Here is a 27,172-nt window from a genome sequence, read left to right as displayed (position 1 = left end):
CAGCCTTCTGCCCATGTTTAGAATCAGCAAATGCCTCCAGGGTAAAAATGGCTATAGAAAGGCAGCTTACCTTTCCTAGGTTCTTTCCTTTCTGGAGTCTTAGCTGTCTAGTTCGATTACTTCAGCAACTCTCTACTGTCATCACAGATAGTTTCTGAATTTTAGCAGACATTTTAGTAGTTTTAGGTAAGGATACTGGTCTTCCATGAGCTATTTCTTTCAACTTGAGAGCAAAAATATGGACCTATGTCTTTTTATAATCAGCATCTAGCACAGGACCCAGAATCTAGAAGATACTCTGTAAATGCTTTTCAAATTAATGTGTGAATGAATAAATGATTGATTTTCTACTCTAACGAAAGGATAGTTAACCTATTTAATTCAACAAAGTAGATAATCCAGAGATCCTTTCAACTTGGCTTTTTAAAGTCCTGTTTACATTTTTAACAGCTTTATTGAAGCATAATTGACATACAACCAACTTCACATACTTTACAATTTGATTAGTTTTGACATGTGTGTATATACTGGGAAACCCTCACCACCATCAAGACAGTGAACACTAGCAGGGTACCGTAGTTCATGCCTATAATCCCAGCAACTTGGAAGGCTGAGGCAGGAGGATCCTTGAAGCCAGGAGGTTAAGACCAGCTGGGGAAACAGCAACACCCTCTCTGTAAAAAAAACAGAAAAATTAGCCAGGCGTGGTGACACATGCCTGTAGTCCTTGCTACTTTGGAGGCTGAGGTTGGAGGATCCCTTGAGCTGAGGAGTTCAAGGCTGCAGTGAACTATGATTGTGCTACTGCACTGTAGCCTGGGTGGCAGAGCGAGACCTTGTCTCTTTAAAAAAAAAAAAAGAACTGTCAAATTTGTTGGTATAAAGTGATTTATAATATTTCCCTATTATCTTTTTAATGTTTGTAGAAATTGTAGTGATGTCACCTTCTGTGTGTCTTCTTTTTTTTCATGATCAGTCTGGCTAGAAGCTTATCAGTTTTATTGATCTCAAAGAACTAGCTTTTGGTTTCATTGATTTTCTTTTTTAAGAATTAGATTTATTTATTTTTATTTTTAATTTTCGTGAGCACATAGTAGGTGTATATATTTATGGGGTACATGAGATGTTTCGATAGAGGCCTGCAATGTGAGGTAAGCACATCAATGGGGAATGGGCTCTCCGTCCCCTCAAGCATTTATCCTTTGAGTTACAAACAATCCAATTACACTCTTATTTTAAAATGTACAATTAACTTATTATTGACTGTAGTTATCCTATTGTGCTTCCCATTTCAATGATTTTCTCCATTGCTTTTCTGTTTGCTATTTCCTTGATTTCTGCTCTGATCTTTATTATTTTCTTTGTTTGGTTTATGTTACATTTCATTTTCTCTTGTACTACTTTCTTAAAGTAGAAGCTAAGGCCGTCGATTTGAAACTTTTCTTTCCTAATAGAGGTGTTTAATGCTATAAAATTCCCCTTAAGTATGACTATTTTAGCACATTTCAAAATTTTGATACGTTGTTTTCATTTTCATTCAGTTCAAAGTACTTTCTGTTTTTCCTTTTGATCTCTTCTTTGACCTGTGTATAACTTAAAAGTGTGTTATTTAGTTTTCAAATATTTGGGGATTTTTCAGGCTTTTTGTTGCTGATTTTTAATTTAATTTCGTGATGGTTAGAGAACATATTTTGTGTGATGTAAGTTCTTTTAAATTTATTGAGTCTTGTTTTATGGTTCAGTACGTGGTCTTTCTTGCTGAATGTTCCCTGTATACTTGGAAAAAGAAAAGTTGTTTTTGCATGAAATGTTCTATAAGTCTTAATTAGATCAAGTTCATTGATTGTGTTGTTCATGGTCTTCTATATCCTTACTCATTTTTTGTCTGATTTTTCTAGCAATATTGAGAGAGAGAGATATTGAAATATCTATCTACAATCGGGGAGTTGTCTGTTTCTTTTTTCAGTTCTGTTAGTTTTTACTTCATGTATTTTAAAGCTCTGTCATTAGCTATAAAAACATTTAGGATTGTAGTTTTGATGATCATTTTGAAATTATCTTCTTTGCCCCTAGTTATATTCTTTCCTCTGAAATTTACTTTATTTTTTATTAATATAACCAATCCAGCTTCTTTTTTGGTTCATGTTAGCATGGTATACCATTTTCTATCCCTTTGCTTTTATCCTATTTGTGTCTTTATATTTAAAGTGGGTTTCTTGTAGTCAGCTAGGTCTTGACTTTTTTAAAGGTCTCTGGGTGGCTCACGCCTGTAATCCTAGCACTTTGGGAGGCCGAGGCAGGTGGATCCTGAGGTCTGGAAATTGAGACCAACCTGGCTAACATGGTGAAACCCCATCTCTACTAAAAAATACAAAAAATTAGCTGGGCGTGGTGGCGGGTGCCTGTAGTCCAAGCTACTGGGGAGGCTGAGGCAGGAGAATGGCGTGAACCTAGGAGGCGGAGCTTGCAGTGAGCTGAGATCACGCCACTGCACTCCAGCCTGGGTGACAGAGCGAGACTCCATCTCAAAAAATAAATAAATAAATAAATAAAGGTCTCTGATACTTTCTGCCTTTTACTTGGGGTGTTTAAGCCATTTACAGTTAATGCAATTATTAATATGGTTAGACTTAAGTATATTTTATTCTATTTGTCCTATATGCTTCTTGTTTCCCCTTTCCTGTATTTTGCCTCTTTTGAACTATTGAATGTTTTTTATGATTCTATTTTATCTCCTTTGTTGGCTTTTATGCTGTAACTCTTTTAGTAGTTGCTTTAGGGTTTGTAGTATACATCTTTAAATTATTACAGTGTATTTTCAAATGATATTATGTCATTTCATATGTAGTATAAGAGCTTTACAATAATATACTACTATTTCTTCCCTCCTAGACTTTATGTTATTGTGGTTATGCATTTCATTTTAATGTATATTATAAACCCCACACTACATTATTTTTGTTTAAACTGTCAATTATCTTTTAAAGAGATTTAAATAAATAAGAAAATTGTATGTGTTTATTTATGTCATTACCATTTTCAATGTTTTTTGTTTCTTTGTATAGATCCATATTTCCCTATTTCCATCTGTTACCATTTTCCTCTTCCTGAGGACTTCCTTTAACATCTCTCATAGGCTGAGCACAGTGGCTAACACCTGTAATCCCACTTTAGGAGGCCAAAGTGGGAGGATTGCTTGAGGCCAGGAGTTCAAGACCAGCCTGGGCAACATAATGAGACCCTATCTGTATTAGTTCCTTTTCACACTGCTGATAAAGACATACCTGAAACTCGGAGAAAAAAAAAAAAAGATTTAATTGGACTTACAGTTCCACATGGCTGGGGAGGACTCAGAATCATGGCAGGAGGCAAAAGGCACTTCTTAGATGGCAACAGCAAGAGAAAATGAGGAAAAAGCAAAAGCAGAAGCATCTGATAAACCCATCAGATTTCGTGAGACTTATTCACTACCATGAGAATAGCACGGTAAAGACCGGCCCCCATGATTCAATTACCTCCTCTTGGGTCCCTCCCACAACACATGGGAATTCTGGGAGATGCAATTCAAGTTGAGATTTAGGTGGGGACACAGCCAAACCATATCATTCCACCCTGGCCCCTCCAAATCTCATGTCCTCACATTTTAAAACCAATCATGCCTTCCCAACATCCTCCAAAGTCTTAACTCATTTCAGCATTAACCCAAAAGTCCACAGTCCAAAGTCTCATCTGAGGCAAGGCAAGTCCCTTCCGCCTATAAGCCGGTAAAATCAGAAGCAAGCTAGTTACTTCTTAGATACAATGGGGGTACCGGTATTTGGTAAATACAACCATTCCAAATGGGAGAAATTGGCCAAAACAAAGGGGTTACAGGGCCCATGCAAGTTTGAAATCCAGCAGGGTAGTCAAATTTTAAAGCTCCAAAATGATCTCCGTTGACTCCAGGTCTCACATCCTCACATCCAGGTCACACGGATGCAAGAGGTGGGTTTCCATGGTCTTGGGCAGCTCTGCCCCTGTGGCTTTGCAGGGTACAGCCTCCTTCCTAGGTGCTTTCATGGGCTGGCATTGAGTGTCTGCGGCTTTTCCAGGCACACGGTGCAAGCTGTCAGTGGATCTACAATTCTGGAGTCTGGAGGACAGTGACCCTCTTCTCACAGCTCCACTAGGCAGTGGCCCAGTGGGGACTCTGTGTGGGGACTCCGACCCCACATTTCCCTCTCGTACTCCCCTAGCAGAGGTTCTCCATCAGGGCTCCACCCCTGCAGCAAACTTTTGTCGGGGCATTCAGGCTTTTCCATATATCTTCTGCAATGTAGGTGGAGGTTCCCAAATCTCAATTCTTGACTTCTTTGCACCCACAGGCTCAACACCACATGGAAGCTGCCAAAGCCTGGGGCTTCCACCCTCTGAAGCCACAGCCTGAGCTGTACATTGGCCCCTTTCAGCCACAGCTGGAGTGGCTGGGACACAGGGCACCAAGTCCCTAGGCTGCACACAGCATGGGGACCCTGGGCCTGACCCATGAAACCAATTCTTCCTCCTGGGCCTCCAGGCCTGTGATGGGAGAGGCTGCCATGAAATTGTCTGAAATTCTCCATTGCAGAGAATGTTAGTCCCCGTGGTCTTGGGGATTAACATTAGGCTCCTTGCTACTTAACGCAAATTTCTGCAGCTGGCTTGAATTTCTCCCCAGAAAATGGGTTTTTATTTTCCATTGCATAGTCAGGCTGCAAATTTTCCAAACTTTTATGCTCTACTTCCCTTATAAAACTGAATGCCTTTAACAGCACCCAAGTCACCTCTCGAATGCTTTGCTGCTTAGAAATTTCTTCTGCCAGATACCCTAAATCATCTCTCTCAAGTTCAAAGTTCCACAGATCTCTAGGGCAGGAGCAAAATGCCACCAGTCTCTTAGCTAAAACATAACAAGAGTCACCTTTGCTCCAGTTCCCAACAAATTCCTCATCTCCATCTGAGACCACCTCAGCCTGAATTTTATTGTCCGTATCGCTTTCAGCATTTTGCACAAAGCCATTCAACAAGTCTCTGGAAGTTCCAAACTTTCCCACATTTTCCTGTCTTCTTTTGAGCCCTTCAGACTATTCCAATGTCTACCTGTTACCCAGTTCCAAAGTTGCTTCCACATTTTCAGGTATCTTTTCAGCAGAGCCCCACTCTATTGGTACCAATTTACTGTATTAGTCCGTTTTCGTGCTGCTGATAAAGACATAACTGAAACTGAGAACAAAAAGAGGTTTAATTGGACTTACAGTTCCACATGGCTGGGGAGGACTCAGAATCATGGCAGGAGGCAAAAGGCACTTCTTACATGGGGACAGCAAGAGAAAATGAGGAAAAAGCAAAAGTGGAAACCCCTGATAAACCCATCAGATCTCGTGAGACTTATTCACTATCATGAGACTAGCACGGGAAAGACTGGCCCCCATGATTCAATTACCTCCCCCTGGGTCCCTCCCACAACACATGGGAATTCTGGGAGATACAATTCAGGTTGAGATTTGGGTGGAGACACAGCCAAAGCCTATCACCATCTCTACTAAAAAATAAAAAAATTGGCCAGGCATGGTGGCATGCATCTGTAGTCTAGCTACTCAGGAGGCTGAGGTGGAAGGATTGTTTGAGCCCAGGAGTTAGAGGCTATAGTGAGCTATGATCTTGCCATTGCAGTCCAGCGTGGGTGACAAAGTGAGGCCCTGGCTCAAAAAATAAATAAATAAATAAAATCTCTTTTAGTGCAAGTATGCTGGATATGAATTATTTCAGTTTTTGTCTATCTAAAAAAGTTTTCTATTTTGCCTTTGTTTTTTAAATGTATTTTTGCTGGGTACAGAATCCTGGGCTGACTTTTCTCCCCACTATCTGCAAAGGATGTTGCTCCCCTGCCTTCTCACGTACCCTGTTTTTAATAGGAAGTCTGCTGTCAGCCTTGTCTTTGTTCCTCTGTGTCTTTTTCTCAGGCTGCTTTTTAAGATTTTCTTTTGGTCACTATTTTTGAGCAATTTGGTTATGATGTGCATTGTAGTTTTTTTGTGCTGGGGGTTCATTGCTGAAGCTTCCTGTATCAGTGGGTTTATAGTTTTCATCAAGTTTGGAAATTTTTCAGCCTCCTTTGGGGTGTCCAATAACCCATATTTTAGGCTGCACTGAGGACTGGAAACTCTCAAAGCACTAAGTCAGGATAAGCATAGGACTCATTTTGTTTCTCATCTCTCAGGGATCGTCATCCTTGGTTGCCTTGTTTCATACATTTTTGTTAGTTCCAGCGAGAAGATAAATATGGACTCCATCTTGTTACTCCATCTTGGCCAGAAGCAGATGTCACTTATGTTTGTATTTTAAGACACAGTTTGACCAGCCTGGTTTTTTTTTTTTTTTAACTAAAAATAGCTTGTGTTAAGGACACATTGAATAGCAGTGTAAAACTGGATATCTAGCAGCCAGTTTGAATTTAGAACTTGGCCATAGATATGGAGAATTGGAAGATGACGTAGAAGCTGATTATAATTGATCACGATCTGCGTAGAGCAGTGGTTCTCAACCTTGACCCTACATTTGAATCACCTGAGAGAGTTAAAGAGCACTGATGATTCAGACCCACCCCAGCAGTTCTGATCTAATTTGTCTGGAACCTGGCCTGGACATCAGGATTATTGGAAGCCCCCAGGTGATTTTGATGTCCAACCAAGGTAGAGTCACAGGTGAAGTGGACAGCTCCTGATACTCCTCTACGTGTTCACAGCCGTCTCTAATCCTCTTCCTGTCATTTTCTCCACATCCTCCCTACCCTCAGCAAAGTCCAGGTTCTCTATGGAGGGACAGACCTGTTTGACTATGAAGTGCGCAGGACATTCAACAATGACATGCTCCTGGCCTTCATCAGCAGCAGCTGCATCGCTGCCCTGGTCTACGTCCTCACCTCCTGCTCAGGTAGGGCTTCTCTCAAGCCAGCCCCCTCCTCCCCTCCCAGGGTGCTCCTGTCTGCCCAGAGCCTGCCTTCTCAAGAATGCCGCAGTACTCTTGAGCCCAGCGTGTCAGAGCTGGGGACACAGGGATATGCACAGAAATCGTCTTCCAACCCCAGGCAGGCAGACTGAGGCCTGGAGGCAGGTTGGGCTGTACCAGCCTGGGTCACACCCTCTACCCTGGGCCCCTGCACAGTTGGACCTTTTGCCTGTTGACCATCTTTCTCCTGTTGATAGCCTTGTGTTGGGGAGTCTGGGGTATAGTATTCCTTTGTGGATTACTTTGTAGCCTATTTTGGAGTCCCAAGTCAACTGCCCTCTACCCCCCAATCACTTTTTCACCTCCGTGTGCCCCTGGATACTAGCTGCTGCTTACTCCTGTCTGTATACAGTAGGCACACTCTACTGCCCAAGCAGACAAGACAATGGTAATAGTTTCCAAAATGGAAAAGACATTCATTCATCCATACAACAGATATTTACTGGGCACCAAACTATATGCCAGATGCTGTAAGGTGCCAGGGATCCAGACACAGTTCTTACCCCCAGGTAATATGTAATGTTCATAAGGCTCTTGAGGGAAGGTCTGCAAAGAGGAGGACAACCTGACTTACTCAGAGATGGCTTCATCTGCCACTCGGGCCTCCTGCCCGGTGCCCTCTTTGGGCGTGGAAAACTGAGAATTGGCCCTGTCCCTGTGCTGGGAACAGACAGAGTGGTGAATGGTGACCAGGGTTGGGGGGAAGAGACAGGACCCAGCTGAGGTCAGGGACTCTAGTGGGGTTTGCATCCCATGAGGGTCCCCCCACCGTCTCCCTTGTGCCTCTTACCCTGCCCAGTGTTCCTGTCCTTCTTTGGGATTGCCAGCATTGGTCTCAGCTGCCTGGTGGCCCTCTTCCTGTACCACGTGGTCTTTGGTATCCAGTACTTGGGCATCCTGAATGGGGTGGCCGCCTTCGTGATCGTGGGCATTGGTGAGTCGCCTCTGTTGCCATGGCAGTGCACCTCCCACATGGGAAGTCAGCCCCATCCCCTTTCTGCCTGGATACAAAGCCTGGCTTCCCTGGGGGCTCTACACAGCGCCCGCTGAGGCCTAGAACCTTGGAGTGCAGGGTTAGAATGTGGGTGGTGGGCGGATCCTTGGCATAGGGTGAGTGGAGAGAGAAGGAACATTTGCTGGATGGAGGTGAGGATGGTGGGAAAGGCCCAGGAAGTGTGGGAAGGAGGCCAGGATGTGGGGGAAGGCGCCTAGCTCTTGGTGAGGTTGGGGCCAAGGAGTGTGGTGGGTGGGGCTTGAACTCTTGGTGGGAGGAGCCAGTCAGAGGGGTCTCTCCAAACTCTAAGCTCAGAAGCAGGACTCCTGCAGCCTGACCTCCCAGGAGGCCACTCACACTTGGTCTAGGGCCAGGTTGGGCCTGATCCTAGAGACAGCAGCATAATCCTGAGCCTGGCCAGGGACTCCCTCCCACAGGTGTGGACGACGTCTTTGTGTTCATCAACACCTACCGCCAGGCCACCCACCTGGAAGACCCACAGCTGCGCATGATCCACACCGTCCAAACTGCAGGCAAGGCCACCTTCTTCACCTCCCTGACCACAGCCGCCGCCTACGCAGCTAACGTCTTCTCCCAGGTGCGGACCCGCCCTCCATTCCTGTCCGGGCCGCCCACACGCTCATGCCTACCTAGCCCCTGGTCTCTGCCCTTCCCACCACCGCTTCAGTGGCCACATAGCCTTCACCTCAAGTACTTGCCCCATCTCTACAGTTCATTTTTGTCACGAATCACCCATTACCCAAACTTAACAAGTGGGAATATTATAATAATCCAGACAGCATGTATTAGGAATCCTCAGTAGTAGTAATCCAGCCTCCACCGTGGAGGACATTTGGCAGTTTCCAAAGCTCTTTCTCGTTTAATCTTCATTACCACGGTAATTGACAAGGGTACAATGACCATCCTGTTTTCCAAAAAAGAAACTTGGCCCCTGAGAGGTAAAGTGACTTCCTCAGGATCACACAGCAGATAAGTGAGAAGCCTGACCAAGTCCATAGCGATTCTCCTTCTGCCTGCTTCTGGCTGCATTTTCCTCCCTCGTGCTGACTTCCTCTTGCTGCCTCTGAGTGGGGCTTAGGAGAAGGCATTGAGCCCAGGCTGGGTCCTTGGTACAGAAAGACAGTGAATTGGCCCAAGTGTTTGAGAGACTTTACGACCTGGGCTGAGTAGCCCCTCTGGGAACCAGTAGATGCTTTAGGATTATCCAGGTCCTTCTAGAGAATCACTTCTAGAAGGTAGCAGAGCTGGGTTTCTGCTGTGTGACCTTGGGCAGGCTGTGTGACCTCTCTGAGCCTTGCTTTCCTCATGTGTGGATTATCCAGGAACTGAGATGCGAGGATGATTGTGAAAGTGTTTCACAGAGTGCAGGCTGCTCTGTTGGTGGTTACAGCTTCCTTCCAACTAGCACCTCCCTGTGTGGTCCCTGTCCTACTTCTGGAACATACCCATTGCTCCTAGTCCCCAGGGTCCCTGCCTCTGTCATGTGGCAGCATTCTCTCCCTCCCCTTCACTAGCACATGGCCTGGTCTAACGGGATGTGTCTTCCTCTGTCCCCCCTTCATTCGTGTCATCATAGCTACTGACCACTGCCTCTGTGCCAGGCACTGTTCTGGGCAGTGGACTGCAGATAGACAAGAGCCTCCACTTGAGGTGGGGACCCTTCCTGTGCTGCTGTGTCCCCTGACACCAGCCCTTGGCTCCTGGTGTCTTGCGAGGCTGGTGGCTGGCATTCTGGCAGCCTGGGCCTCCTCCTACTGCCTCAGTCTGGGCCGGATCTGGGGTCCTGAGTGTCTCTGGCTGCAGGGGGCACCCAGGCTCCCTGACTGCAGGTCCAACCAGTCCCACATCCCTCTCTTCCTTTCCATCACCAGATCCCAGCCGTCCACGATTTTGGCCTGTTCATGTCTCTCATCGTGTCCTGCTGCTGGCTGGCCGTGCTTGTCACCATGCCTGCAGCCCTGGGCCTCTGGAGCCTCTACCTGGCACCGCTGGAGAGCTCCTGCCAGACCAGGTAAGTCGGGAGGGGCCTCTACCCACAGCAGGGTATCCACAACAGGCATCTGTGAGCCACTCAGTGCACCAACCTCTCTTCCAAAAGCCTTCTGTATGCCCAGCCCTTTGCTAGGCAGGGAACAGGGAAGGAGAAGGTGCTTCCATTCAGTAACTGCAATTCGGGATCACCAGTGCCACCAGGAAGTGAGCAGAGCACTTTTGTCCAAGATCTTATGACATCACCATTCACTTCCCAAAGGACCCTGGGAGCTGGGTTCTCTTGCTGTGCCCATTTTACAGATAGAAAACAAGGATTCAGGGAGGTTGGGCAGCTTTTTCAAGGTCACCTATTTAGTAGGCAGTAGAGCCTGGATTTAAACCCAAGAACTCTGCCCCCAGATCCCACGCTCTTAGCCACCACGTTAGGTGTCCTCAGGTTCTCGTCTTTAGATGTAGTGAGACGTGTGCAGAGTTGAACGGGTCAGTTCAGAGTGGCTGCTGGAGGTTTAGGGGGAAAGACCTTGTGGGCCTGGTGGTTGGGAAGATGGAGGGGGATGGTGGTGGAGTTGAATCAGGCCTGGGTAGCTGCCTGGGGTTGGAAGGATGGAGGGTCTCTGGGCTTGGAACAGGGCCCACTCACTGTGACAAAGGCCTCGGTCAGTCGTGTTCAGGGACCCATGACAATGTCCGCTTGCCCATGGTGAGCCCTGGAGGGGCTGGAGGGAGAGAAGGGCCCAGCGAGGAGCTTAGACTTGGGCCTGAGATGGACTCCCCAGCTCTCCCCACTCACATCCTCACCCTTCAGGACTCCACTGTGGTGGTGTGGGTTGGCACTGCACACAGGTGCCCTGGCGGAGGCACTGTTCTGTGTACCATGGGCGCTCAAATTTGACTGTTTTCTGTGGCAGTTTCACGATATAGAAGCAGCGTCGTGGGGAAAGGGTGCCTTTTTCTGATCTCTACAGAGATGCCAAATAAGCCCCACCTCCGCGCCCCCCCTGCCTGGGGTTGTCTCCCCAGTGGTCCTATTGGGCAACAGTGGTCTTCCCAGTCAGTCAGATGTGGGCTCCAAGCCCAGCCTCCTCCCTCGGCAGCCATGAAACCCTGGACAGGTGACTTCACCTCTGCGTCTCAGCTTCCTTTTCTGTGAAATGGTTGTGACGTCAGCAGCACTGTGATACCTGGGTTCATCTGTGTGTGAGTCCCATAAGGATTAAGTGAGATAATCCACGCAGGGCTCCCAGCTCACCGCTGGCACGTGGCAGTGGTATTAGCCGCACGCACAGCGCTCGTATCAGCCGTGAGGATTATTCTGGTGCCCGGTCCCTAGGGTGGGCTGTGTCTCTCATGTGTTCACTCCAGCTGAGACCTCGGCCACGCAGCTACACCCTCAGCCCAGCCCTGCTCCCTCCTCCTGGCTCCCCTGAGTATTAAGTTGGTGGCAGAGCCCCTGGGCCACACAGCAGCAGAGGAGTGAGTCCCCTGATTTGATTACCTTAGTGCCCGGGCCGCTGTGTGTTGTCATCCCCTCTTCCTGGGTAATGTTTGCTGTCGCCGTTTGTCTCTCTGGAGGAAGACTGGCACCTGAGGGCCCTGGGGTAGATGGTACTAGAAAGAAACCAGGTGACCAGCTCCCAGAAGTCTCGGGTACTCATCTTGTGTGTGATGTCAGCAGCACTGTGATACCTGGGTTCATCTGACCCTCAGGGCCCTGCCCTACCCTCCCTGGGTACCCAGGACCCTCTGGCTCACCCCTGTGCCCTACTGTCTCCACAGCTGCCACCAGAATTGCAGCCGCAAGAGCTCCCTGCACTTCCCCGGAGACGTGTTTGCCGCTCCCGAGCAGGTTGGAGGCAGCCCCGCCCAGGGCCCCATACCCTACCTGGATGATGACATCCCCTTGCTGGAGGTCGAGGAAGAGCCAGGTGAGAGCTGGCACAGGCATGCCCTACTGACCCCAGTGAGACTCAGCGCTGCCTCTGCCAGGGGAGTAACACTTGACAAGTTGGTCCTGAGGCTGGGGACTGGACAAGATGGCCTGCGGGCTTCCTCACCAGGCATCTGGGCTTCCCTGGAAGTGAGCATGGACCACAGTGGGCTTTGACTCAGGCTCTGATGGGCCACTGCTCTGCCCTGGCAGTGTCACTGGAGCTGGGAGACGTGTCCCTGGTGTCTGTGTCCTCGGAGGGTCTGCAGCCAGCCTCCAACACGGGCAGCCGCGGCCACCTCATTGTGCAGCTGCAGGAGCTGCTGCACCACTGGGTCCTGTGGTCAGCCATCAAGAGCCGCTGGGTGATCGTGGGTAAGTGGGCCCTCCGGCCCTGCCCCCTGTCTCACAGCTCCACCCCCAAAACACACAGGAACTGGGAGCCCACCCCCTCTCGCAGATGCCCCAGGGTCAGAGGCCTGGGCTGGGGTCTCTCCCTCTCTGACCCCCTCCCCTTCCTGTGCAGAATGAAGCTGGTCATGGCGGCTGTTGCTCATTGGCCCCTGCTGTGTGCCAGCCACTCACACTGGGCAGTAGCACAGAGCATGCCACGCATGGGCCCTGGAGTTAGACCCACTTGAGTCTGAGTCCCAGTTTGGTCGCGTCCTAGCTGTGTGAATTTGGCTATTCCAGTCTGTTTAGCACTCAGTTCCTATTCTGTAATTGAGGATGAGAACGGTGGCTAGGAAGGCAGCTGTAAGTGGAGAGTATGTATTAAGACCTCAGCCCAGTGCGTGGCATGCGGTAAGTGCTCAGTGAATGTCAAGTGCTATTGTCATTGTCATCTTCGACAGTATTTCAGAGTTGTGTGAGATCAAGTAGTGTACCAGCTCTTCATAAACTATGAGGTGCTCTGAGGTGGTGGCCGCCTCTTGTCCAGGAGTATTAGATTATAGCTTATAGTCAGACCCCACGGGACACCACAAAGCAACTGATCCCTGGCCCTGTAGGACCATCCCCAGCAAGCTTTGCCCACGGGCTGGCATGCAGGGCCTTCCCCCGTGCCCTTAGGACACCCGCCCCCCAACAACCAGAGCAGCTGTCTCCTGGCACTTTGGAGCCCCGCTGGGAATGGACCACCTGGGCCCAGCCCCGCCTGGTGTAGCGCCCTTTCCTCACAGGGCTGTTCGTCTCCATCCTCATCTTGTCCCTGGTGTTCGCCAGCCGGCTCCGCCCCGCCAGCCGGGCCCCGCTACTCTTCCGGCCTGATACCAACATCCAGGTGCTGCTGGACCTCAAGTACAACCTGAGCGCCGAGGGCATCTCCTGCATCACCTGTTCAGGTGAGGCTTCCAGCCAGGCCGTCCCCGGCCCGCTCAGGTGTCCAGGTCCCAAAGGCTGTTGGTCTGAGAGATGCAGGATCCAGGGTCCCCATCAGTGCCTGACCTCAGGCAAATCCCACTCCCCTCTGAGTCCCCATGTTCCCACAGTTCATTCAACAGATGCCTGCTGGGTGCCTGCTGGGTGCTGGCTCTGGGGAGGTACTGTGGGGGAGGCATAGGCTTCCCAAGCTCAGGGAGTTCACATTCTAGCTCTAGGGACTGGTCACTGTAATAGTAGATCTGAGCTTTGGTGGAGGAAGAATAGGGTGTCTTAGAGGCCCACATCATGGAAGGCTTCCTGGAGGAAGTAACGTCTAGGCCAGAACTCACAAGAATGGGGAGGAGTTAGCCAGGCTGGGAGGGGAGAGGAGGAAAGAAGAGGGGTTAACCAGGTGGGGAGGGGAGAGGAGGGAAGAGGAGGAGTTAGCCAGTTGAGGAGGGGAGAGAGGGAAGGGGTGGGGTTAGCCAGGCTGGGAAGAGAAAGGAGGGAAGAGGAGGGGTTAGCCAGGCTGGGAGGGGAGAGGAGAAGGGGTTAGCCAGGCTGAGAGGGGAGAGGAGGCAGGAGTCTAGGCAGAGGAGAGCACCAGAGGTGGGAAAGACCAATGCCACGTTTGAGAGAGGCAGTTGCAGGAGCTAAGGCTGGCCCAGTGGACTGGGATAGGGCAGGTGGGCTGAAGTGAGGGGTCTGGATTTTATTCTGATTGTCACTGGAAACTAGTCACGTGGTTTAAGTGGAGAAGCGGGGTGAGGGAATCTCCCACGTGCTGTGTGGAGGTGGATTGGGGCACTGGGGTGGAAGCTAGCTGGGATGCTGAGAGTTGTTGATGCTGGGACCAGCGTGCTGACGGCAGCGATGGTGGAGTCAAGAGGTTTTTAGGAGGTGGTTTCCATAGGACTTGGTGACGGAGTGGGAGTCGGGAATGAGCCAGGAGGAAAGATAGAGATGGCTCCTTGATTTTGAGGTAGCTGGCCCAGGCCGCGTTTTACAGAGGGAGCAGGCGAAGTCAACCCAAGGTCATCTGACTTTGCCAGGGCAGTTAGAAACCAAATGAGAAGACGCCTGGGTGAGTGCTTCCAGCTCACAGGAGCAGATCTGCTGGTGCTGTAATTGCCTTTAGTTAATTAGGGCGGTGCTGAGATTAACCTGGCATTCCCCTTGGTAATAGCAGCCAAATGAGTGATAATCCACTGCAGCTCCAAGAGGCACCAGAAGAGCCCCTCGCACTTCGGAGCCAGCCCTGGCCACGTCCTCAGCTCCTCTCCTCCACTGCCAGGACGTGGCATTGCTCCCCATCATCACCGCTGCCACAGACCTCCTGCCCACCCAAAGGGCCTGCTCCCCTTCCGCAGATGGACAAACCCCGAAGCTCCCTGACAACATCTGGGGCCAGGACCCAGCCAGAGCCCAGCCAGGACCCAGCCAGAGCCCAGCCAGGACCCCCGCCAGAGCCCAGCCAGGACCCCTGCCACAGCCCAGCCAGGACCCCAGCCAGAGCCCAGCCAGAGCCCAGCCAGGACCCAGCCAGAGCCCAGCCAGAGCCCAGCCAGAGCCCAGCCCCTACTCCCTGTGCCTCTTCCTCTGGGAACTGCCTCTTGGAGGGACCCCTTCAGAGTACAGCAGAGTGCTTCGGCTTTACAAAGGGCAGGCGAGGCCAGAACCCAACAGGGCTGTGAGTCCCTCCCTGGGCAGGTCCCTTCACCTCTGCTTTCCACTCCATCAAGTGGGGTTCATGGGAACAGCCTCAGGATGGCTGTGAGGATTAAAACTTTGAAGGTATAGTTCTCTCATTTCTAATTTAAAAAACCCAAAGAAAGGGCTAACACACAACGCTTGAGGCAAAACAGGAGTATATGTCTCCCACCATGTCTGCCAGCTGATGACCTTGGGTCACTCTAACAGTCACTCCTGTTAATTGGATGCAGAGGATGTGATGTCCCACCCCCGAGGGAAGTGTGGCATCATCTCCACCCGACAGAGGCGGCAGAGTGGCACAGAGAGGGTGAGCACGGGGCAGAGTGGCACAGAGAGGGCCAGCAAGGGGGCAGAGTGGCACAGAGATGGCAAGCAGGGGGTAGATTGGCACAGAGAGGGCGAGCAGGGGGCAGAGTGGCACAGAGAGGGTGAGCAGGGAGCGTTGCAGTGTTTTTCTCTGGGCAGGCTGATGATGCATTTCTCTGGGCCTAAAATTCCTGTAAATTTGGTATTTGATTTTTTAAAAGTTCTTCCTAGTTTCTTTCTGACCCCTGACACCCACCCCCTCCAGTCCCTGGGCCCCAGTTCCTGAGACTGTCTCAGATCCCAGCCTCTTCCCTCTGCCCATCGGGCCCAGGCTGGGATGTCCTGCTGTCCTGCTGTCCTTCTGTCCTTGACATGGCGTTGGGGGGCAGGTCTGTTCCAGGAGAAGCCCCACAGCCTGCAGAACAACATCCGGACATCCCTGGAGAAGAAGAGGCGAGGCTCAGGGGTCCCCTGGGCCAGCCGGCCTGAGGCCACCCTGCAGGGTGAGCACTGGGGGTGGAGGGCGGGGAAATCCTCCCTGGTGCTAGGGTTGAAGGCCCTGTAAGGAGAGCAGATAAAATTCCTTCTGGATTCTCCTTCAAGAAGGAGATTGTGTGTTCCTGGTCACTGCAGAGGAGCTAGGGGGATGGGGGGTGAATTTGGGGCCCTCACCTGCCATCCCGCCAGGACAGTAGGCTCCCGCGACACCCTGGTCTGTGGTGCCCCCAAAGCCTCCCTGTGCACCAAAGCCATCCTGAGTGTCCAGGGGCAGAGGCGGGCATCCTGGGCCCTGAACACTGGCTTGTCCCTGCTGGAGTCTCCCTCAGAGGTGGGTGCTGGGACAAGTGTACTGGGGGAATGAATGCCCCATCAGGCAGCTGTGTCTGTCCCTGTCACCCTATGGCACTGTTGCCACCTCTGTCCTACTACTGTCACTCCCAGCACCAGCCCTGTACCAACACTAGCACATTTTCACCAGGATGCCCTCCATCACTGTCACCTCCGCTATCTAGGCCACCCCATCCCCGTGACTACCACCTCCCCCACCATCTGTACCACCCCATCCAGTGCCCACCTCCCCCACCATCCCTCCTACCCCATCCCTGTGCCCACTACCTCCCCCACCATCCCTCCTACCCATCCCTGTGCCCACCATCCCTGTGCCCACCATCCCTGCCACCCCATCCCAGTGACTACCACCTCCCCCACCATCTCTGCCACCCCATCCCTGTGCCCACTATCTCCCCCACCATCTCTGCCACCCCATCCCCGTGCCCACTATCTCCCCCACCATCTCTGCCACCCCATCCCCGTGCCCACTATCTCCCCCACCATCTCTGCCACCCCATCCCCGTGCCCACTATCTCCCCCACCATCCCTGCCACCCCATCCAGTGCCCACCACCTCCCCCACTATTATTGCCATGGACCTGGTCCAGTAGAGAGGGGCACAGCCAGCATTTTGAGATGAGCCCAAGGCCAGGACTGAGCTTGTTAGTCGACAGAGCTGAGGGTGGGCTGCTCCAGGGTCAGGAGAAGCCAGTCGAGGTCAAGTCCACCCCTCTTTCATCCCTTATTTGTCTGTAGATTTCCCAGGCACTGTGTACATCTCCAAAGTGAAGAGTCAAGGCCACCCCGCTGTCTACAGGCTCTCCCTCAATGCCAGCCTGCCTGCCCCTTGGCAGGCTGTGTCGCCTGGGGATGGAGAGGTGCCCTCCTTCCAGGTGAGCCTGGGCTGTCGTGAAGTGAGCCGCCACTGGGGGTGGTGGGGGGCTCTCAGGGCCACACTGGCGGACACTGGCCACATAGGGAGGGAGAAGCAGCTTTGAGGATGAAGACCCCCCTCCCCTAAACCAGCCATGTCTATGACAGGGACCTGCCGAGTGGTGGCAGCGTGGGCTTCTGAGTCAGCCAGGCCTGGATTCAAATCCTGGCTCTGCCATTTATTAACTGTGTGTCTTTGGGCAGATTACTTACTCTCTGAGCCTCAGTTTCCTCATCTGTGACATGGGGATGCGACAAGCACCAGCCAGCATTGTTGGAGGTGTGTGAGGTGAGGCCTGTGCCGTGCAGAACGCCTGGGTGCAGTCCCTCCTCAGGCAGTGGTGGCCAGGAATCTTGCTGTCCTTGGTAGCTGCTCCAGCGCTGCAGAAAGGAGTCCCCAAGCCCAGACTTGAGTTTTCCCCTTCATGGGGGTCATTTGTATTTCTTTTCTTTTTCTTTTTTTTGGGGGTGGGGGGAGGACAGGGGCTTGCTCTGTCACCCAGGCTGGAGTGCAGTGGCATGATCATAGCTCACTGCAGCCTCGACCTCCTGGGCTCAAGCCATCCTCTCTCATCAGCCTCCTCAGTAGCTGCAACCACAGGCACACACCACCACGCCAGCTAATTTTGTCTTTTATCTTTTGTAGAGACGGGCTCTCTCTGTGTTGCCCAGGCTCATTTGTGTTTCTTTAACATGGTACATGCCCTCCATGGTGACAGGGACATGTGCCAATTCGTTTGTTCAGGATTTATATTTCCATTTGGAAGATGAGGTCTCTGAGGCTTTTCTTGCCTCTAAGCCTCCGCATGTGCTGTTCCCACTGCCTGAAAAGCTTTTCCTTCAGCTTCGTGCGTGGCTGACTCCTTTGTGCTTGTTCAGGTCTCGACACGCCTGTCGGGCCCCACAGAGCCCTGCCCCGGCGCCTTTCTCGCCTTGCCCTCCTCTCCCTGCCATTTATCCTGTCTTATCTTCCTTATTTTTGGAAGCCATCCTCATTGCCAGCTCCAAGAGGTCAGGTCCTCTCCCTGCCATTTATCCTGTCTTATCTTCCTTATTCTTGGAAGCCATCCTCATTGCCAGCTCCAAGAGGTCAGGTCCTCTCCCTGCCATTTATCGTGTCTTATCTTCCTTACTCTTGGAAGCCATCCTCATTGCCAGCTCCAAGAGGTCAGGTCCTCTCCCTGCCATTTATCCTGTCTTATCTTCCTTACTCTTGGAAGCCATCCTCATTGCCAGCTCCAAGAGGTCAGGTCCTCTCCCTGCCATTTATCCTGTCTTATCTTCCTTACTCTTGGAAGCCATCCTCATTGCCAGCTCCAAGAGGTCAGGTCCTCTCCCTGCCATTTATCCTGTCTTATCTTCCTTATTCTTGGAAGCCATCCTCATTGCCAGCTCCAAGAGGTCAGGTCCTCTCCCTGCCATTTATCCTGTCTTATCATCCTTGTTCTTGGAAGCCATCCTCATTGCCAGCTCCAAGAGGTCAGGTCCTCTCCCTGCCATTTATCCTGTCTTATCTTCCTTGTTCTTGGAAGCCATCCTCATTGCCAGCTCCAAGAGGTCAGGTCCTCTCCCTGCCATTTATCCTGTCTTATCTTCCTTATTCTTGGAAGCCATCCTCATTGCCAGCTCCAAGAGGTCAGGTCCTCTCCCTGCCATTTATCCTGTCTTATCTTCCTTATTCTTGGAAGCCATCCTCATTGCCAGCTCCAAGAGGTCAGGGACCGTGCCCCTCAGAGCCTGGCACAATGCCTGGCATGGGACAGACATTCAGTGAACGATTGTTGAAGGAAGAAACGAGGCTTAGAGAGGGAGGAAGGGATTTGCCCAAGTGCTGAACTCAAACCCAGGCCTCCCAAGCCTCTGCCCAGGGCTCTGTCCCCGACTCCGAGGACTGGGACAGGGTGAACTATGCCGAGGAGGGAGGGGACGGAGCCTGAGGCTGGCCCGGGCCGAGGCAGCCCCCCCGAGTCACGTGTCTTGTCTCTGTCAACCCACTGCTTAGGTGTATAGAGCGCCTTTTGGTAACTTCACCAAGAAGCTGACCGCTTGTATGTCTACAGTAGGGCTGCTCCAGGCGGCGAGCCCCTCCCGCAAGTGGATGCTGACGACCTTGGCCTGTGATGCCAAGCGGGGCTGGAAGTTTGACTTCAGCTTCTACGTGGCCACCAAGGAGCAGCAGCACACCCGGTAACAGAGCCTGGCAGACAAGCCGGTGCCCATCAGCCCGGCTGCTTCTTTGCCCTTTTCTCTCTTTTCTCTCTTCTTTTCACGTGAGGGATGCCAGCAGGCCCCCTCACTTTTTTTTTTTTTCTTACTCTGTTGCCCAGGCTGGAGTGCAGTGGCACAATCTTGGCTCACTGTAACCTCTGCCTCCCAGGTTCAAGTGATTCTCCTGCCTCATCCTCCTGAATAGCTGGGATTACAGGCATGCACCACCACTGGTACCTGCTTAATTTTTGTATTTTTAGTAGAGATGGGGTTTTGCCATGTTGGCCAGGCTGGTCTCAAACTCCTGAGCTCAGGTGATTCACCTGCCTTGGCCTCCCAAAGTGCTGGGATTACAGGCGTGAGCCACTGCGCCCAGTCCTGAGGGATGCCAGCAGATCCCTTTAAGAAACTGCTGGCCAGGTGCGGTGCCTCATGCTTGTAATCCCACCTCGGGAGGCCGAGGTGGGCGGATCACGAGGTCAGCCGATCGAGACCATCCTGGCTAACACGGTGAAACCCCTTCTCTACTAAAAATACAAAAAATTAGCCAGGCATGGTGGCACGCACCTGTAGTCCCAGCTACTCAGGAGGCTGAGGCAGGAGAATCACTTGAACCCAGAGGTAGAGGTTGCAGTGAGCCAAGATCACGCCTCTGCACTTCAGCCTGGACGACAGAGCAAGACTCCGTCTCAAAAAAAAAAAAAAAAAAAATTAGAGAAAAAGAAACTGCTGTCCATCTGTCCATTTCCACCTACCTGCTCAGATGGGTCTCTGCCCAGGGCTGGGGAGTGGAGAACATTGGCAAAGAGACGGGCCCGGGAGCTTCTCCCTACCTTGATAGCTCCTCAGGGGTTGCAGTGGCTACCTGACTGTCCCTCTGGCATACCAGGCCCCTTTCCATCTCAGGCCCTTTGCATTTGCTGTTCTCTGTGCCTAGAATGCTTTCCCCCGCTCCTCAAGTGCGAGACAACTTCTCAAGATTCAAGTCCCTGTCCAAAAGTCACCTCTTGGGAGAGGCTGTCCCTCTCCAAGTGCCACATCCAGCCTCTCTCCATACGTCACCCACTGCTCTCCTGGCCCCATTGCCACCTGCCACCATGCTGACCTGCAGTGTTACCTGTCTTCCCACAGGAGCACACAGGCATCCTGTGGTAGCACCTTGGCCGTCTCATTTGGTGCCGCCTCCCCAGCACCTGTCACGGTGTCTGGCATAGTAGGTACAAATAAGTACTTGCTGAATGAATGAATGAGTACACTCCGCACTTCCTTGACAAGGCACTCACCCACACTCTAAATATATCATTAATTCAGAAAATGTTTATTTAATGCCCCCGCCCCTTCCGCTGGAAGGAGAGCGAGGGGAGGACCCCTGTTGTATTCACTTGCCACAGGCCCAGTCCCTGCTAGCGCCCAGTGTGAAGTCGGGTCCCCACTACATGCCGAGTCAGAGGCTGCATTCTGTGCTCTCGGGGTCTCCACGCCATCCAGGGGCACCTTTTCTGGGGTTTCATTCCCCATGTTGTAAACACAGCCCTGCATCTGTGCAGATAACAACTCCGTTTATCTGTGGAGGCCATATTAGCCAAAGGTCTCCTCTCTCCGCCGTTCACTGATTTAACAAACTGTGGGCTTCAACTGTGCTGGCACTGTGCTAGGGATATGGTAGTGACAAAGACAGATGTGACTCCTGCCCTCGGGCCGTCTAGCGGGAGACAGGCCGCTAACAAGTAAACAGCAATATCATTACAAACTATGATACGTGCTCTGAAAGAAATAGCCTCACTGTCATAGTGGTGGAGAACAGTGGTACAAGGCCATGCTCGGTGACACACAGGGACTGTGGTCTCTGACAGAACTCGGTGATACACGGGAACTGTGGTCTCTGACGGGGCTCGGTGACACACAGGGACTGTGGTCTCTGACAGAACTCGGTGATACACGGGAACTGTGGTCTCTGACGGGGCTTGGTGACACACAGGGACTGTGGTCTCTGACAGAACTCGGTGATACATGGGGACTGTGGTCTCCATTGGGGCTCGGTGACACATGGAGACTGGTCTCTGACGGGGCTAGCTTTGGAGTGTCAAACATCCACAGGAGCCTGAACTCTGCATGGGGCTGAGGGCTGCAGCTTGGGCGCCAGGGAATGGCAGAGCAGCACCCACTGGGTCCTTTCCAGCCTGGGACCCTGACTCGGGGGTGGGGACCCCTCTGCCTGTCCTCCCCTGAGCCCCAGGCTGGGCTTACTCTGCACAGACACATCAGTGGCCAGGGGTCAGGCAGGCTGCCTGGATAAGCTGGAAACATTCTAGAAAGAACTTTGAAGTGCACTGGGTCTAGTGGTTAGCCAGCTGTTGACCCTGGAGCCCTTCCTTCCTATAGAATCTAGAGACTCCCTAACTGTTGGGGTTGAGGCAAGGCTGGGGGCTTCTGAGCGAGGACTGCTAGGGTTGTCCCTGGGGTCCCTCCTGAACCCTCGTACCCCCTGGGGACAGTTTGAAAGCTGCTGGTCTTCTCCACCTTTCATGACTCCTGTGGGGAGACTGAGGCAGAGGAGCAGGGCCTTTACTAGGTTCCCATAGTCAGCCTTGGCAGGGGCGGGGCTTAGAACAACCTCCAGACCCCCAGCCCAGGGCACTTTCCCCAGCCCTCAACCTGAGAACAAATCTTCATGCCAGGGCAGAGCCCAAGTCCAGACCCTATGACACCCCAGCCCCAGTCCCAACCCTGGCCCGCTGGCCTCGCCTCCCCTGACTCCTCCTGGCCTTTCCGGCCTCAGCCCGGCCTGCATTGCCTCCACAGGAAGCTGTACTTCGCCCAGTCCCACAAGCCCCCCTTCCACGGGCGCGTGTGCATGGCACCCCCTGGCTGCCTGCTCAGCTCCAGCCCCGATGGGCCTACCAAAGGCTTCTTCTTTGTGCCTAGTGAGAAAGGTATGGCAGGGGCACACAGGGGGGGACCTCAGGATCTGAGACCTCGGGACTCAAGAGCTGGACCCCGACTTCGCTTACAGCTCTGACTCCCTGTTCGCAGTGTCCAAGGCCCGTCTCTCGGCCACCTTTGGCTTCAACCCCTGCGTGAACACAGGCTGTGGGAAGCCAGCGGTGCGGCCACTAGTGGATACCGGGGCCATGGTCTTCGTGGTCTTTGGCATTATTGGCGTCAACCACACTCGGCAGGTGGACAACCACGTCATTGGAGACCTGGTACGGGGCACGCGTCGGGCAGATGCCGAGGGCCCCAGCTGCAACAGTCTTGCAAATAAGCACCTGTCCAGGGAACCATGTCCAGCTCCTCACACCCCCTCTTGGCTCCTCGATGGCTTCTCTAGCCCAGACAGAACCTCGATGCGCTCCTGGGGGTCCGGTTTTTCTTGAGGACTCAACAGCGTTGACCTCTTAGACTCACCCAGGAATCTGGATTTAGGGCCCCAGCTGGATGCCCGTGAGGGACTGGAATGGAGAGAGGGCAATCCAGGTGGACACCTCCTTGCCCTCCCCCTTCCTCTGCGCTCGGCTGTGGCTTTCTCCTCTCTGAGGCCTCCCTCCCTCAATGCACTCCTGTCCAATGTGAGGCTCTTCAGTTTTTGAAAGCACTGGTTGAGCCGGGACTGTTCTGGGCACGTAGTGGGTGCTAAGGATTCCTAGGAGGAAGGACAGGCGGGTGTCCTTCGCCTTTATTAGTCACAGCCCAGCGGGGTACACGGGAATGGCAGCCATGGAGTAAGTCGGGGGCAAGGTGCGGAGGAGATCTGCGTGCTCAGTCAACACTGGGCGTCTGCAGGCGCTTGGAGCAGGCGTGGGGGGACCAGGCAGGTCCTGCAGGACAGTGAGGATGTGGCTGTCTGGGAGGGTGGGGAGAAAAGCAAGAAGTCCAGGTGAGAAGGTGGTGAGGGAAGGGGAGGAGGTGAGACAGAGGGTCCTGTGTGGGGTGGGCAGTGATGGGAGCAGAAGATGCTGGCGGGGGCAGGGCAGAGGGTTAGGGTGGGGCAGTGGGTGAGCAGTTGGAGACTGGCAACGTGAGGGTGACAGGTAGCAGGAAGCTGCTGGAGGTTCTTCCCCGGGGTTGGGGGTGAGCACCCAGGACTGAGTCCCCATCTCACTGAGCGACCTGGGCCGGCTTGTGTCTCCTTGGGAAAGGGTAGTGTTGTCTACGACAGCAGCTTTGACCTCTTCAAGGAAATTGGGCACCTGTGTCGCCTCTGCAAGGCCATCGCAGCCAACTCCGAGCTGGTGAAGCCGGGCGGGGCCCAGTGCCTGCCTTCAGGTGTGTGGGGTGTGGGGAGCTGGTTCCTCCAAGGGAGGATGGACTGATTGGGGAGGCACAGAGGCCGTGGTCCAAGGTAGACAGCCCGAAGGACACAGTGTCTGGCATGTGGGGGTCTTTTGCAGATGTGTATCTGTGCTGAGTGTGTCCACAGGGTGGGGTGTGTGCCGGCAGTCGAGGGTTTTTGGATGTGAGCAAGCTTGTGTGTCAACAGGACTGGTGCAGAGGTGCACGTGTGTGGGATGTGGGGTCCATCTGCAGGAGTAGCTTTTCCAAAATTAGGGGGTGGGGCCAGGGGCTGGCCCACAGCCAATGTGGATGAGGTCACCGCCGGGGTATCCCTGGGAGGGGCCCACATGTCATGTTCCACCCCGATGGCAAATGCATGTTGTAGGTTTCCCAATGCCATTGCCAACGGTTACAAGCACTCTAAGCCTCAGAGGTACGTGAGTGTGTGGGCACAGGTGTGATGCAGGGGGACAGGCTCTTCCAGGGCCACCATCCACTCCCTTTCTTGCCTCTCCCCTCAGGCTACAGCACCTCCTCCTTCCTGCAGATGTTGCACCCTGAGTGCAAGGAGCTGCCCGAACCCAACCTGCTCCCGGGGCAGCTGTCCCACGGGGCAGTGGGCGTCAGGGAGGGCCGCGTGCAGTGGATCTCCATGGCTTTCGAGTCGGTGAGCCCAGGCAGCCTCGCTGGGTGCCATGCTGTGTACTTGCCCTGGGTGTGCCACCTCTGATCCCAGCCCTCTTCCCAGATCGGGGGGAGATGCTGAGGCCCACAGAGGTGGAGTGACTTGCCGGAGGTCACACAGTTAGTGGGTGTCAGTGTCGAGTGCGAAACCAGGCCGCCTAACTGCAGAGCTCTGCCCTTTCTTCCCCATGGGCGGCCTGCCAGTTCCCTTCCGCCCACCCTTCCCCTTCCCTCCCTCTCCACCAACCGGAGATCCACGGTATTTTTTAGTCTCTGGTCTGTAGGGGCCGGTGGAAGTCCAGGATGCCCCCCTCTGCCACTGTGGGAGGCCAGGTTGGGGCCCCAGACCCTGAGTCTGGCCATCCCCCGTACCTTCCTGCTGCCTCTGTCACCCCTGGACTCTCGCTGGGCTCTGCCCAAGGAGGCATAGGCACACATGTGTGCACATACCCACACATGCACACACTCCTGACCTGGGCACTGTGGGGACTCTCGGCCCTGGCACGTGGCTCTCCCAAGCTTGGCAAGTCCGTCCCTGCTGCCTCCATGCAGAGACCTGGGCTCAATCCTTGCTGGGATCCTGGTGTGCTCTGTGTCCGTGAGCAAGTTACTCATCCCCTCTGGCCTCATCTGTAGGAGCAGGTTCAAGATCCCTGCACCCCTCTGGCAGGTGTTGGAGATAAGAACACTTGGGAAAATCTGAGAATTTGGGAAATTCTTGGGAAAACACTAAGAATCAATGTGACAGCTTAACCAGGGAGGTAATTCTCCTCTGGCCCCCCGCCCTGACTTCTTTCCCACTATGTATTTGTGTTAACTCATTGCACAAGCAATGAAACCAGCCCACCAGCCAGGAGGGCCTCAGAGCCCTCAGCGAGCCCCCAGGCAAATGCAGACACCAGTTCAAAGCCCCAGATGGGTCTTTTTTAGGTTATGTTTTTTTTGCTGTGGTAAAATATACATAAGGTAAAATTGACCATCTTAACCGGGTTTTTGTTTGTTTGTTTGTTTGTTTGTTTTGAGTCAGAGTCTCACTCTGTCACCCAGGCTGGAGTGGGAGTGCAATGGCACGATCTTGGCTCACTGCAACCTCCACCTCCCGGGTTCAAGCAGTTCTCCCACCTCAGCCTCCCCAGTAGCTGGGACTACAGGCGCACACCATCACGCCTAGCTAATTTTTTTTATTTTTATTTTTTGGTAGAGACAGGGTTTCACCATATTGGCCAGGCGGGTCTCGAACTCCTGACCTCGGGTGATCCACCCACCTCGGCCTCCCAAAGTGCTGGGATTACAGGCATGAACCACGGCATCTGGCCTGAACCATTTTTAAGCATACAACTCTGTGGCATTAAGTATGTTCACACTGTTATGCAACCATTACCATCATCTACTTGCAGAGCTTTCTTTGTCTTTCCAAACTGAAGCTCTGTCCCTAGTAAACACTAACTCCCCCCTCCCCTCCCACAGCCACTGGCATCTACCATTCTACTTTCTCCATGAATTTGACAACTCTGGGGGCCTCATGTGAATGGAATCATACGGTGTTTGTCCTTTGGTGACTGGTTCTTTTTTTTTTTTTAATGGAGTTTCACTCTGTCGCCCAGGCTGGAGTGCAGTTGCGCAATTTTGGCTCACTGCCACCTCGGCCTCCTGGGTTCAAGCAATTCTCCTACCTCAGCCTCCCAAGTAGCTGGGATTACAAGCGTGCGCCACCACGCCTGGCTAATTTTTTGTGTTTTCAGTAGAGACAGGGTTTCACCATGTTGGCCAGGCTGGTCTCGAACTCCTGACCTCAGGTGATCCGCCCACCTTGGCCTCCCAAAGTGCTGGGATTACAGGCGTGAGCCACTGCGCCCAGCTGGTGACTGGTTCATTTTACTCAGTGCAAGGTTCACCATGTTGCAGCAAGTGTCAGAACTCACCTCCCTCTGCAGGCTGAAGCCCCAGGCAGTTCCAGGGAGGAGAAAAGTCCCCACTCAGGCTCACCACACGGCAAGGCGCCCACTTCCAAGCTGACCCCACCAGCACTCAGACACGCACGCACACACACACACACGCACGCAGACCTACCGTGAACTGGCTTGTGCTCAGCAAGAGCAGAATTGATGAGCAGATACCTTAAGAATCTTTTAGAGCAGGGCGAGTGCCTGTTTCTCTCATTCATCATCCATGAGTACCCCTCGGGGCTGGGCACTGTGGGCCAGCCAGGCTGCTCCTGCCCTTGCAATTCACAGTCCCACCTGCCAGGGCCAGGCAGGTTGCCAGGCAGTGACAAGAGCAGGGGAAGCACTGAGGGTTTGGAGACACTAAGGAGGCCCACCTTGGAGCATCAAGGAAGGCTTCCTGGAGGAGATGGAACCCCAGAAAGCCCTGAAGGATGAGCAGGAACTGGCTGAGCAGGCAGAGGGAACAGCATGCACTCTGTGTGGACAGGAGAGCGTGGGGGGGCCCTGGGAGCTGAAGGGGGTTCTGGTGGGCAGGGACTGTGGTTGCATGTGGACCAGTGCTGCTGTCACAATCACATGATGCCTCCAGAAGCTGGTGGGGACTCATTTTGGATTGAATCGTTGTTCATACCCTCCCCAACACACGCAGCACTCCATTGGTGGCCACAGAACAGACCAGCCATGCCTGAGAAGGGCGGGTGGGCCGCAGCCCCTGCCTGTCTCACCAGCTCACGTCTCCCCCCACAGACAACGTACAAAGGCAAATCCTCCTTCCAGACCTACTCGGACTACCTGCGCTGGGAGAGCTTCCTCCAGCAGCAGCTGCAGGCCTTCCCTGAGGGCTCAGCCCTGCGCCGGGGCTTCCAGACCTGCGAGCACTGGAAGCAGATATTCATGGAAATCGTAGGCAAGCGGCAGCCTCGCCCCTCCACCCTGGGTGGGCAGGAGGCAGAGG

The 27,172-nt window shown here is 52.9% G+C and overlaps 2 protein-coding genes across 4 annotated transcripts in view; one reads left to right on the top strand and one right to left on the bottom strand.

Moving 5' to 3' along the window:
• Positions 1-27,172, bottom strand: part of MAD2L2 (mitotic arrest deficient 2 like 2) — a 194,819-nt gene that overhangs the window by 9,234 nt on the left and 158,413 nt on the right. The window lies entirely within an intron of this gene.
• The window catches only part of DISP3 (dispatched RND transporter family member 3), a 60,102-nt gene that overhangs the window by 28,219 nt on the left and 4,711 nt on the right, over positions 1-27,172 (top strand). Inside the window, exons 4-18 of one of the 2 annotated variants that reach the window (XM_009235269.4) lie at positions 6,815-6,951; positions 7,826-7,960; positions 8,458-8,618; positions 9,913-10,052; positions 11,810-11,958; positions 12,174-12,335; positions 13,142-13,303; positions 15,731-15,844; positions 16,928-17,064; positions 19,107-19,291; positions 22,115-22,245; positions 22,346-22,518; positions 23,452-23,578; positions 24,109-24,254; positions 26,965-27,124. In XM_009235269.4, the coding sequence (XP_009233544.2) occupies positions 6,815-6,951; positions 7,826-7,960; positions 8,458-8,618; positions 9,913-10,052; positions 11,810-11,958; positions 12,174-12,335; positions 13,142-13,303; positions 15,731-15,844; positions 16,928-17,064; positions 19,107-19,291; positions 22,115-22,245; positions 22,346-22,518; positions 23,452-23,578; positions 24,109-24,254; positions 26,965-27,124 (2,219 nt within the window). Of the gene's footprint in view, positions 1-6,814; positions 6,952-7,825; positions 7,961-8,457; positions 8,619-9,912; positions 10,053-11,809; positions 11,959-12,173; positions 12,336-13,141; positions 13,304-15,730; positions 15,845-16,927; positions 17,065-19,106; positions 19,292-22,114; positions 22,246-22,345; positions 22,519-23,451; positions 23,579-24,108; positions 24,255-24,907; positions 27,125-27,172 lie in introns of those variants that run through there. The other variant, XM_054541804.2, reaches the window with a different exon arrangement.

The sequence above is a fragment of the Pongo abelii genome, chromosome 1 (genome assembly GCF_028885655.2).
Source record: "Pongo abelii isolate AG06213 chromosome 1, NHGRI_mPonAbe1-v2.0_pri, whole genome shotgun sequence".
In the NCBI taxonomy this organism is placed as follows: domain Eukaryota; kingdom Metazoa; phylum Chordata; class Mammalia; order Primates; family Hominidae; genus Pongo; species Pongo abelii.
Note: the sequence above shows the minus strand (reverse complement) of the source record. Positions and strands in the feature narration are given on the sequence as shown.